The following is a 13,320-nucleotide window of genomic DNA, read 5'->3' as shown; positions in this document are numbered from 1 at the left end:
CACACACTGGCAAGCCACACGCAGATTGTACATCACTTTTGAAATGTCATTAATGACTGGCATGCCTGAGAGATAAAATGCCAAGCTGTTGGAGGTGTAGGTTGTTGAAGGAGGGGAAGCTACAACACAAACATTTACCATTACCGTGAACACCTCAGCTGTGGATTTTTTTAAAAAACAAAAGCTACAGCGTGCAGTAGATGTGTGTGTGTCACAGGAAAGGGAAAAGCAGCATCACACCCACACGGAGTCGAGCTAAAAGCTCCCAGAAATCACAGATCATTCAAACTGACAGAATTAATGTCCTATACGCCGATGTTTGCTGAGCTCAGCACCTCTGCGCTTTATCTGAAGCGGCAGTCTGAAAATAACGTGCACCAACTCGATAATTTGGATTTCTTGTGCATCACTCGTCATCCTAAGTGGCTATCTCGCATCTGCTGAAGGAGTCGGAACTTATTTTGTGCTGGGTTTCGCATGACTGCAGGTCGAAGCACCGCCGACCTCTCTGCTGATTGATGAGTGGTGGAAGGGAGTATATACTGTAGGTGACTCTCATCCATGTTAGTGCAGAGGCTGCTGTTTCTTTCACCCCATGTTTAACAGCGATGGCAAATTTTTGTGCCAGATGTCAATATCTTCCATATGGATGTGCTTCAAAATGTATACGCTCTCTTTCCAAACCGCGAAACCCCAGATATGGAGACCTGTCACTCCATCAGCTGCACAAAGTGTTTCAGCACATATATATAATCCCATTAGTGTTTGCTTGCACTCTGTCAAATACAATTAAAAACACACGAGGCGAATGCCAAAGTAAACCGAACACATCGGATCCTGAAAGTTTGGGGCTGATACCGTGTCTTGTCATGATAATAAACACTTTTTCCTGGTTTGAGCTTACATGCTGCTTTTCATGGCAGACTGCAATGACAATCACTCATTTATCTGGGTATGCCTTAAACTGTGAAGAACAGAAAGGTTAATGGTCACCGTGTATTGCAAGGGCTGTGTTCCTGAACAAGAGCTTCAGCTGGAGGACAGTCGGTGGGTGGACAGTGAGTAATCTGAGCTGCAGTTGTGAACTCTGGTTTAAGGTGACTGTGTTATCCTTCAGTACACAAGGCTTCAAGCTTCCTAAAGAAAAATGAGTGTCTCAGTTATGTCTAGTTTGTCTTTAATTTGCTTTTATTTAACTGGTGTTAGCACCTGGGCGACAGTTTAAATTAGTTTTAAATTGTTTCTGGTCACTTCTTTTTTAAGTCATGGCTTATGTATAATGCGTTTGCTGACATTAAATGCAGCCACTGATTTCTCATCATTTGTGTGAGACACACAGTCTTTTATGTCCTGTGTCATTGCGTTGTAATACAGCAACTAATACAGGGCACATTGCATTGCTTGATAATGTCAGTGTAACTGACAAAAAAAAGGTCAGGCAAATGTGGTGTTCGGGTTACAGATCAGCTAACTCATCTCCAAATTTAACACGAAGTCACATTAGCTGATGAACACCTGGAGCTTCATAAAGTCCAACTACTTGTACACAGCTGCTCGTTAATGCAATTATCAAATTAGCCAATCAGTTGGCAGCAACGAAATACATTTATGCATGCAGACATGGACCTGATTAACTTCAAACTGAGCATCCGAATGGAGAAGAAAGGCCATTTAAGTGAGATGTGGGGCTGGTCTGAGTATTTAAGAAACTACTGACCTACTGGGATTTTCCCAGCAACCATCTTAAGGGTTTACGGAGTCTGAAAAAAAGAAAATACAGAGAGAGAGAGAGGCAGTTTTCTCTGCAAAAATTCTTTGTTGATATCAGAGGTCAAAGGAGAATAACCAGACTGCTTCAAGCTGATAGGATGGCAACAGGAACTCATTATAGCCAAAGTATGCAGAAGAGCATCTCTGAATGCACAGCACGTTGTACTTTAAAGCAGATGGGCTAGAAGACCACACCATGCGCCCACTCCTGTCAACTAAAAATAAGCAGCTGAGGCTACTATTCACACAGGCTCACCAGAATTAGACAGTAGAAGATTTGAAAAACATTGCCTGGTCTGATTTGGGGTCAGAATTTGGAATAAACAACATGAAAGCGTGGATCCAACCTGCCCTGACAGTTAGTTCAGTGTACTCGAGTGGCCTCCACAGTCAGCAGATCTCAATCCAACAGACCACCTTTGGGATGTGTTGGAGCAGAAGATTCACTTCATGGATGTGCAGCTGACAAATCTGCATCGACTGTGTGATGCTTTCAAAAATCTCCGAGGAATGTTTCCAGCACCTTCTTGATTTCAGGGAACACTCGGGACCAACCAGCACTAACACATCGTAACTGATGAAGAGGCCAGTGCGTGTATATTTTAAATGTAAAACACAATAACACACATGTTAACACTTTTTTTCTAACTGCTACAGAAACTGGAGATTGAACCGCTGACCTTCCAATTAGTGAACAATGTGCACTCCCTCCCAAACCGCAGTCGCCCACACAGGCATACAAAATTAAATACAGACATATAGAGAATGGTTAACAGCGATGTACACTTTAGTAGATTTGCTGGAAAATGTGTTGGATCGTGCCAAATCATTGGTATAAATCATTTTCGCAGATGATTGTATGTCGAAACCCTATTCGGAATGACTCCCTGGCCTGAAACAGCAAAATGAGTGGTGATTGGCCCATTTACAAGCACCTTACAAATGTGAACACGGACAGAGAGCCAGAAAAATATTTCAAGCCTGGTTCCCCTCTTTCCCATGCATTCCAGCTGGTGGTGCAGAGATAAGCAGCAGCTTCGGGAGATTAGCCTCGACCAACAAATATCACAGTAATTTCATGCTGGATTCTGTTATCTAATGATTACACATGATATAAACACATAACATTAGATTTATAAATGACTTCAGGCACTTAAGTGTTGTGTTTACATGCTCTCATAGAGACAGGCTAATTCCGAGCCTCCTTTATGTCTGAAGCAGCTGAAGTGACAGCGACTCGATGACTTTAGAAACCTTGTGATTCGGCTCACCGACTTCTCGGTATCTGACACTCTGATCACCAGGGCTTGTCAAAAATAATTAAATTCTGTCTTCAAGACTTGCAGAAGATTTAACCTCCTCACTGACAGTCATTTGACATGGCTTTGTAACAGAGAAGCAGCTCACTCAACATGTCCTTGTAAAAAAAAACTAACATTTCTCTTGAGAAAATAGAATTTCTCTCTTGTTTTGTGAAAACCCATTCTTAGATTAGTTTAAAAGATTTGTAAAAGAGAAGAAATAATAGGCACAAAAAAAATATTAAAAAAGCAAAAAAAGTTCCATCCATGTTTGACATCAGCCATATAAAGGGATATGGTTACACCGGCCGGATGACTTCCCAAAGCAGGCCCCTCTGATTTTCTACAAGATGGAAGTCCCAGATGTATATATGTGAGCTCTGTGCCAGAAGTCAAACACTTGCAAGGACAACTGTGTCTGTTTACTCCACAAGTGCCATCGGGCCTCGCTTTGATGTGCCAGCCTCCTAACTGGTTGACAGGGAGGAAAGAAGTGCAACTGGTTTCCTGTCAAATAAAATCTGTAAACAGCATTTTATTAATTCGAAAGACTCAGAATGCCTAACGGGCCATAAAACGTCTGCATCCCAGTGTTTTGCAGCAATTTCCAGCTTTGAATACAAAGAAAAAGGATTTTAATAATGCTGGAAAAGTTTAATTTATTTGGGACACTTGCAGATGCACAGCAAAGCTTATTAGGCTTGGTTTACATTAGAACAGCAAAATCATATGCATGCTTGAATGCACAGCATGCTAGAGCCAGCCAGGTCCAATTGTTTCCTGCCTTCGCATTTCCAGCCTGATTTTCACCCATATCATTCAGCTCAATGTAATCTTATTTGCATTATGCCAAATCACAACAGATGTCATTTCAGGGGGCACTTGACATAATAAGGTCAAGCTCTCTCACAATATTTCAGAGAGAAGCCTACTGCACGGCTTCCTTTGATTATAGCAACAACGGGGGGAAAAATTCCCTTTTATTAAGAGGAAACCTGTGCGCACAGCAGAAATCCATAAATCAAACAAATGTGTGTTTCAAATCTCTTGTTCCCATTTGTGTTTCCCCTACTGATGGCTGGGAGCTCAACAGAAGCAGTACATCAGTGTGGTTTCTCTTTCTCGTGCAGAAAACAAGAAGAATTTCCAGATAATCAGAGTTCCAGGGGCAACATTACATCCAAATGTACTACGTTTGCAAGATGAACTGCAGAACTGCTGAAGTTAGTGGACCTACGGTGATTCATACACACTGGATTTTTAACCTATTTAAAAGCCTCTTGATATGCGCACTCACATTTTATTTGCTGACCTCTCTGCATGGCTCACATTGGGAGTTTTTGTCACATTTACGCAATACTGAATGTGGGCTTCCTATAGTCTGTGAAGGACACCTGCTGACTAGATAAATCACACACAGAGAGAAAGCTTCAGTGCCATAGGGCACTTTAAGCCAGTTAAAAATGTAAAGCTTCTCTGAGAATCAGGCGGATGCAAGGCAGGCGGGATTCGTGGGCATTAAAGGCGAGTAGGCGTGAAGATGAGCGCTTCTCTCTTTCGCTCTCTCTCCTCAGGAGCGACACAGGGCGCTCGTGTGAAAAGCAGCGCGGTGTTTTTCACTGCGAGCAAATTTCCTGTTTTCTTTATCATATTCATGCGTCTCCCGCTTCCCGTTTTCATGGACACTAAAGATGATTTTGCCGTCAGCGTTTTCCTCTCCCCTCTGTAGTTTTGTTTCTGATCAGTCACATGACAGGAACAGGAAAAGAGGAACCATTTGCAAACAAATAACTTGTCAGACTCTTAGTTTTAGCGCACAGGAGTGACTCAAGGGAATTTAAAAATAAAGTCTTTCACAGATATAATGATTATGGTAAGGCGTGTGCGGAGTCGCTGTGTGGTTATATAAAATATCCATGAGCAAAGTTCCAATGGAAATTCGGTTTAGATTTAATTACAGTAATAAAAAAAGGAAAGCGAAACACACATGAAAAGAATGTACAAAATGTTTCAACTTTTTTTGGTGGCGAGGGTTAAAATTAAGAGCAGCTTGAGGATGCAGCTACACTGTTACTGTGTTACTGGCTGAGGTCCAAGGCTAGAGGGCTCTGAAATAGCACCATATATCTGCCGAAGGACGGGAGGCCAAGCAGGCCACGGAGCAGACCTGCACTTTGGATGTGAAGTCAGTCAGCCATGGGCTCTGACACGCTTCCCTCTCTCCCTCTTTCTCCCAGCTTCCTCTGTCATCTGGACACAAGGCCGGGCCAAATCCAGGCGACTGGCTGACTGGCAGCCTGGCTTTGATTTCATTGTTACTACATAGGTGGATGACATCCACCACATCCCTGTCCTCTCCACTGCTGGGGGAGAAAAAGCCTTTCCAACATCCTGCCAGAGGAGGGCTGCAAACATAAGGATGCCACGGCAAGCCATCTGGGCCAGCTTCCTATGTTTAAAACCTCTGACCCTGACTAAACCTTCCTGTACCTGCCACACAGGCACACCGGACAGCTCAACTCTTCCTTTGCAGCAGTGACTCTTTTTTTTTTTTTGGCTTGTCATCATTATTATAACTGAGATATTGCTTCCTCCACTGAGAAGGGAAGCAAGTACATTCTGGTAAATGCTCTGCCCCTGTTTCTGGCAATGATGATTTTGTGTGGAAGAATCTAAAATGTTCCTTTTACAACTAGCTGTACAAAAAGAAAGAATGCCAACATTAGTGCCAAAGATTAGCACAATCCAGCCCTGCTGTGATGGCTTGCATGCTCATAAAAATCACGCTGTGCCTCTTTAGAAGCCAAATGTTAAGGAGCTCCATTGCTGTGCTCGTTACCTGATTCGTGCAGACTCGGGCCATAAACAAGTCTCTGCTGCTGTCGTGTCACCGCGGCAGCTTAAGATGCCGGAGAAAAGAAGGGCAAAGTAGGGAGTACTGGGTCAGCAATTATGGTGCTGAGTGCCTAAAGGGAGGGAAGCTGGCAATTTCCTCAGGCTTTGCCAATAGACCCTTTCCCATGAACCTCAAGTGACCTCCAATGCACAGCAAGTACTCTGAGTGACCAATAATATGCTACACGGACAAGTCACAACCCTAAACCCGCACAGCTGCCCGAGCCTGAGCAGCAGTTTGAAAGTAATAGCGATGGCGACTCTAGATAGAATTACGAGGGCTCCAAATTATGTTTGTCTCTAAGCAACAGAGGCACTTTGGAGTGCTGTAATATAACTGCGATACAGGCACTGCGTCCGAGGAGCCGGTCTCTGCCTTTAGAGGTATCAGGCCACGGATGCCACAAAGGAAGAATTTTCCTCCTGCGCCTCACAACATAACTTACAATAAATGTCGTCACTGCCTCGTATGGCTGTTGGATCCCATGCAATTACTTTTGCATTAGCGTGTCATGACAATTGGTGAAGTCAACACATTTGTAGCTGTGAACTGAAACCCCCTGATTATTCTGGACTCTCTCATTTGATCATCAACCTGTCGCCCCGTAGAATGACACCCAGCTGACACGACAGATTGTGCACGACTCCTCACAATTGTTTTTCTTTTTAATGTCGATTAACAACGGCAGTGACACAGCACTCACTCGTGCAGTTGTATAAGCTCTTCACCCTCCATGGGTGGCTCTGTACACTCAGAGACTCACAGTTCAAGTATTCAGCCATCAAAGCGTCGCTAAAATGCTGTCCTTGTGATGGACTGCAACATGAAACTCAGGCCTGGGTGAACATGAGAGACAGGAGGAAAATCAATAGGTGAAACCTCCTCTGCACAGTAATTATTCAAAGTGTGGTGAGATTTTTTTTTTAAAGAGTGCAAAGAAAATAGAGCCCACTGAAACATTTCATTTGCACAGCAGGGACACTGAAATGACCATGGAGATATGGTTCTGAAAAATCCCTTCATGGCCATTTGTATAACTTCTCTTTTTCATACGACAACTCTATTGATTTTGAAAAGGTGCTACAATAAGGGCCGAATAACCAAGAATAACCATTATTTTCTTGTGGTGGGTCAATGGAACCATTCATACAACAAGACAAAGGCTGATTTTTCTCTTTTTTGATTGTTAACACACAATTATCTGTCAGTTTATACATCACCAACTGAGTGCAACATGGTGAAAGTACTGATTAATTTTCTTTTTGAACTGTTTTGACATCACCTGTGGCTTTGTAGCAATTATTTAGCTACGAAGTGGGTCACAACCTCCCTCTTATCAAGGCAATCTGTTAACCCATCAGCTAGCTGACTCTGGGAGCAACAGCCAATATTTTTGGGCTTCCAATGTATCAGGATGTCCGGACGGTGGACACCGGATGGCTGATTCATATTCCTGTTCCATCTGTCGGTCTCTGCGTGCACATGTGACGATTACAGCTACATGTAGAAATGACAAGTACTTTAAAACCAGAGAAAGCTTCTGGTACCAAAAATCTCGTCCCTTGCCTACAGACTGCAGACTGAATGCTGTAGACTGCTCCTTAGATTGTCCGTGTGGGCCTATTTGTGTATGTATTTGGGTTTGTTGTTTGTTTAAATACATTTTAATATGTTAATGACCTTTTTTTATGCCTGCAAACAACTGAACTAAAACTCTATTGGCAATTTGGAAGTTGGAATGGCAAAGTCTTTTCCCATCTCGTAAATGGATTGACATTTAAGTGTTTTTATAGTATTATTAACATCTCCATGCCACATTTATACATTCACAGACATTCATGTAGTGCTTTATACAACATATGAAGCATGCTTATCTCTCAAACATACACACTGATAAACGCTTTTGGGCATTTTGGGGTTCAATATTTTGCCCAAACACACTCACAGCCAAGACTGTAGGCAGCAGGGGTGCTGCGGATGCTAGGGCGCCCCCTGTTGCAAAAGGCAGACATCACCAGAGCCACTGAATGGAAGAGTCCCTACCACAAAGATGAAAAAGGTCCAATGGGCCTTTCTCTTTCTTACAGCAATGGCGGATCATGGAGTCTCACGATAGTTCCAAAAGTTAGCAACACACGCTAGTCGCACCATAGAGATATAGCAGCACAGACGTTTTTTAAAACGTAAGAAACAAGTTAAAAAACTAGTCTGCTTGTTATCAGAACACATTCCAACTGTCCACTAAACCTTTGTGAACTTTGACCCCCTGCTAACATGACTCTGACTTACTCAGAGGCTTTGCCCATAACCAGCTAAATATGCTCAGACTCTGAACAGGAGTGTGCCTCAAGAGTAAAATTAATTTCTGAGTGTAAATTTGGAGGTTTATAACCTGCACCCAGATGAAGGCAACTTTTGGCTTATTATGAGCTGCTGCTGAGCAGTTTAATATTATAATTAAGCAATAATTGCAATATATATAATATAATATATATTTTATACCTTAGACTCTAGTACCCCGTCGCCTGCCTGCCTAATTCAGCACCCCCACCTTCAAGGCCCTTCCCACGGCTGATTTAGACTTGTGCAGTGAATCTTTGGACAGCCTACGACATAACCTACGTAAATGGCCAATGCTGTTGCCAGCACTCATCCTTGTGCGTGTGTGATATGTTAGTTTCCTTGTGATTGTGTTCCGGTGTTTTATATGCCAGCCACAATAGAAACAAATAAAATACTGGGATGTTTTATTCCTCCTGGGCCCCCGCTCTTTGTTGTGGTTAGTTTTGGTTTTTGATGGGTTTTAAAATTGTTTTTATTTTATTTTTTTTTGGAGGCAAACATATTTGTCCCTCAACTTTTTTCCACTTCCTTGTCATTTTCCTCACGTCCGTTCCAATTTTTGATTTCCGTTCTGCAATCTCCCTCCAGGAATTTGATGAAACGTGAGTCCTTATGTTAAGGCAGCGATTATGATTCCCTTAGTTCCCTCAGTTACTCTTCCATTGAGCTGGACATCAGGTTGTGGCATAAGTAGTGCTGTAGGGTTTCAGAGGGGTCTACGATTATGACCCACCTGTGGTGTAAATTTAAAATAGAGGTATAAATCCCCCATTAATCCCCTGTCACATTGGAGGACAGGCGATCAAACTACTTCATGAGCCACGTGGGAGTGGGCTATTCATTTTCCCAACTGGGCTTCATGAGAAACTAGTATTGTTGTGGAGGGCTACACCAATAAACTTGTAAAAAGATAACATTAACACTGAGCTAAACTGAGTTCAGCTTATTGGCCCAGGTTTTCATGTGGGCCCTTAAGAAAATCCTTTTTGCCACCCCCGATAGTCGCCCCCATGTGTGCAAATGTCCAATTAATAATGAAGATGTGCACCACATACAGAGTAAAAGGGAAAAATTCAAAAGTGGCTAATAACATTCAAAATGGGTGGTGAGGCTGGTCATTGTATTATCTCACAGCAGCATTACTATACTATATTTTTACATGAAAAGCATGTGGGGATCGCTGAAGTGACTAAAGCTCATCTTCACAGAGACGGAGCCTTTATCAAATCTCATGGCATCCCGATCGGTTGTGATCGGTTGTTAGTGAGATGTTGCCTCCAAAACCACTAATGTCACTCTTAAGGTGGTATTAGAAATGTCGGGGTATCACCAGAGCTCTTGGGATTTTGTGCTATGACAGCTGATCCAAGAGAAGATAACGAATGAAATTCAAAAATATCAACAAAGAGACAAAATAGTTGAATAGAAAAGTGGCGCCTCTCCAAAAGTTAATGGTTCCCTTTAGTTATTTAGATGTTTACATCGGGACCAGAATGGTGGCCACTGGATACTGCAAAGCAATGCAATTAGCATGACTAGAAACTGGGCATTGAAAACATGCAGGGGTCAGATATTTGAAAACAAAAATACCACAGATGGTTTCCATCAACTGTCTAACACCAACTTGGACACATATTTGGCCTCTGATTCAGATTCCTGGTGTTGAAAGAGCTTATCTCTCAGTTCTAGCTGTATTTGGGGTATTTGCGCTTTAGCATAGTGAGAAAGTGAGTGACCAGAGCCCCAAATGCCCAGGGGGCCTCACTGCTCCATGCCAGCGATGAGTGAGCCACTGGACTCCTTATTTATTTGGACTTTACTGCAGCAGCAGCATTCCTCTCAGAGGAGGCTCTGTAGCTGACAGAACAAGATATTCAAGAACGGACACCATGGACCGCAGAGTCCTGAGGTTGAATCCTGAGATCAGCACTGAGAACCAGGAGGGGGTATTGTTAGCTAAAACAACTCAACCTCTATAAGGGTACAACTAGAATAATACCCAAAGTTGAGAGTCAGATTTCTGGGATGATCTGATCAAGCAGAGGTATGCGTACAGAAAACACTCTGCTAAAAGCAATATCAACACTGTGCACCCAAGACAGAGAGCAAGCCAAAGATCATTTGGCTCAGGAGCTCAGGTTTTCTTTTTTTGTTTTCTCTCTTTTTTCTCATATGTGGCTCATTTTGACTGGAAAGGGTTTAAAAAGCCACTTACGGCGCAACAAAATGAAGGAAATTATGTGGGGAGAATGAAGGAATCAGTGACTCGCTATTCATTCCAACGCTGTCAAACAGCAGCAGAAGTTTCCCCCGTGATGTCTTTCTTAAATAAGACAGAATTTCTTTGATGAATGTCTTTGCACTGCTGTAATTCAAACTAGAGGCAGAGCGTGAAAGCAAGATGGGACAAAATGCCTCGGGCAGGAGCTTTTTTAAATGCAGCTGCTGCGTAGATTATCTGCTCTCCCCATCTTATGACAATGACTTCTGGGCTGGCGGGTCTACAATGGACTCACCTTTAATCTCTCCCTCTGATCATAATAAGGGCAAGTCTGTGATCTAGTTACAGTTACATCAAACTCAGAAATGGCTTTTTAATGTCACGCATTTGAGAAAGAAAGAAATCTGGGAAGTGTGTGGTTAGGAGGGTTAAGAAAATCCCTCAGGCCAAAGACGTGCATAATCTTTAAACACAAGACTTTGTTTTGTTGAATTTATTTGATGAGAGATTTTATAAGTGAGGCAGACACAGACAAAGATCTCTGATGTTTCTGTCTTGGATGCTGTTTCACGAGTGGGAAAAAAAGACAAGAAACACTTTGCTTTAACTCCACATCTCCAACACCTCAAGACCATATTTAGCCCTCAGCAAGTCTGGATCCTATATAAAGCAGCTGAGCATAACATGACGCTTGACTTGATTCCAGTCTGAAGTGATTTCAAAAAGCAGCAATTCTGAGCTTCAAACTGCCATCTTTCTCCCACCTCTCCGCTTCAGAGTGTCAATCAATCCCGTAAGTTCCCACTGTGAGACTTGAAAAATGCCTCCAGGCTAGTTCTTCGACATTCTGTTTCATTTTTATGCTTTCTGTACCAGTTGAGAAGCAGAGGGCTTCTGTATGGATGAACACCCTGCAGACTAGGCTCGTAAGATGAGAAAAACATTATACAGAGCTTTAAAAATTCAAAGGTCACATTTTTTTTTGATGGGAATGAAAACTCGGGTTTGGTTCTTGTTCTCAGTGGATTCATGTGACCCAACCGGCACAGCTCATCCACATCCACATGCAGTCATTTACGGAAAGCTGCGAGCATTCTCGGCCGTAGATGTTTCATACATCTAATTTAAACCGTGCATAGAGGACCAGCGTGCTTTAGATTATTTAGACACAGCCTGGCTGAACTTGTTTGACTTTAAGACACACAAGTGACAATGGAAGACATGTGCAGGCAGAGCTTTTTGCTTTCCACAAAAACAACAACAACAGAAGATTGCAGAGAAAAGCTCTGGACCCTCACCGACATATGGGAGCCCAGTGAGCTCTACACACAAATGATGCAAAGTCACTAAAAGTCAGCTCAGCTGAATCCTCTGGTGTTTTTGTATCTCCTGAGATTAAGGCACCATCGATTAACAGCTACATCTTCATCAAACAGAACAACAACATGCCTCCCCCTAGTGCCTATCTGCATGTAGACTTGTTGAGTCTTACACCCTACCAAAAGATGTGCACTCTTAGTGTTTGTCAAAAGGACTGATTAAAAGTGGGTTAAAGTTTTTACGCATAAACTTTGCAGCTAATAACACGCTGATAACACGGGAAGTAGCCCCTACGCACAAATGCGCACAATTAACATCCACCTGGCTTCGTTCAAACCTCGAGTAAAACTTAAAGCAACTTAAATTAAAAGCTCAATCCACCTCACAGCAGAGGAAAGCCGGTGTAAACCTAGAGTGCAACACCTCACTTTGTTTGTCGTTTAAATAAAGTTGCGCTCAAAACTTCCACCGTGACTCATTGCGTTGTGAGATGTCTCCTCACCTGAGGCGTATGCTAGTCCAATCCAAGTCCGACAGAACAGCATAAAGTCTGTCTTCATCTCCAGATCTCCGGTCCAGAAGTGCACAAGCTTGAGCTGAGTTTCTCTCTCTTTAAATTTTTTTTTAGAAGAATAAAAGAAAAAGGACAGGTTGGTTATAACAGGCTCTTAGTGGAGAAGCTGGTTTCAATGAAGGTCCTTGGGTGGGGTTAAGGGGGGGAAACTCAGGTGAACGCTGTCTGTCTGTGGGCTGCTTTGCGCAGAGAGGACATAGCCGAAGTGCTGAGGAAAAGGAAAAGCACACACACACTACACACACACTTTTCCCCCTCGTTTAGTTGAAAAGGATGCATAAGGCACTGAATGGGATTTTCAACGATTTCCCTTTCCTTTGCTCGTGACGGGAGCGCATCCACATCCACCCACCCAGTTCATAAAACAAGCTGGAGAGGGGTGTGAGCGTGTGAGGTGGTGTGTACGGGCTAGGGAGGTGGGGTGTGGAGGGTCAGCCAAACATCCATGACAAAGTTCCTTCCTGCAAAGTCTTGCGTTTCATCCCGCTGTATTAAAGACTTTTAGAACTGCGGATAATAACTGTGGAGGATAATAAAAACGTGCAATAAGAGCACTGCAATATTGGAGCTGTGGGTTTTCCCATTTGTTGCGTTGCTGCAGAACCGTTTGGCATTGATTTTCTGTCATGGATTTTTCCCAAAGCATTTAAAGTCGTCCTGACACCTAAATAGCTTAGCAGGTAATCCTAATACCATCAGAAATTCTTACAAAGCCACCACGGGAGCACTGCAGTCACCACAGGAAGGAAACAAATGCCACTGCGAGATAAAGCAACAGAGGCAGCCTGCAGACAAATATAAGAATGTAAGAAGGAATGGTATTTTCGATGTATCAAAAATAGGCTCAAATTTCAAAAATGTTTTTAAATCCTTCTGACACCAAACTGTCAATGCA

General features: G+C 42.8%; 1 protein-coding gene across 1 annotated transcript in view; it reads right to left on the bottom strand.

Annotated features, from left to right (window-relative positions):
- flt4 (fms related receptor tyrosine kinase 4) overlaps positions 1-12,758 on the bottom strand; it is a 47,156-nt gene extending 34,398 nt beyond the window's left edge. Inside the window, exon 1 of the mRNA XM_005719686.1 lies at positions 12,354-12,758. Coding sequence (XP_005719743.1) covers positions 12,354-12,411 — 58 coding nt within the window. The 5' untranslated portion in view covers positions 12,412-12,758. The remainder of the gene's footprint in view (positions 1-12,353) is intronic.
- Between the last annotated feature and the right edge of the window lie 562 nt (positions 12,759-13,320).

This window comes from Pundamilia nyererei, unplaced genomic scaffold (genome assembly GCF_000239375.1).
Source record: "Pundamilia nyererei isolate P.nyererei 1_Seehausen unplaced genomic scaffold, PunNye1.0 scaffold00001, whole genome shotgun sequence".
Classification (NCBI taxonomy): domain Eukaryota; kingdom Metazoa; phylum Chordata; class Actinopteri; order Cichliformes; family Cichlidae; genus Pundamilia; species Pundamilia nyererei.
Note: the sequence above shows the minus strand (reverse complement) of the source record. Positions and strands in the feature narration are given on the sequence as shown.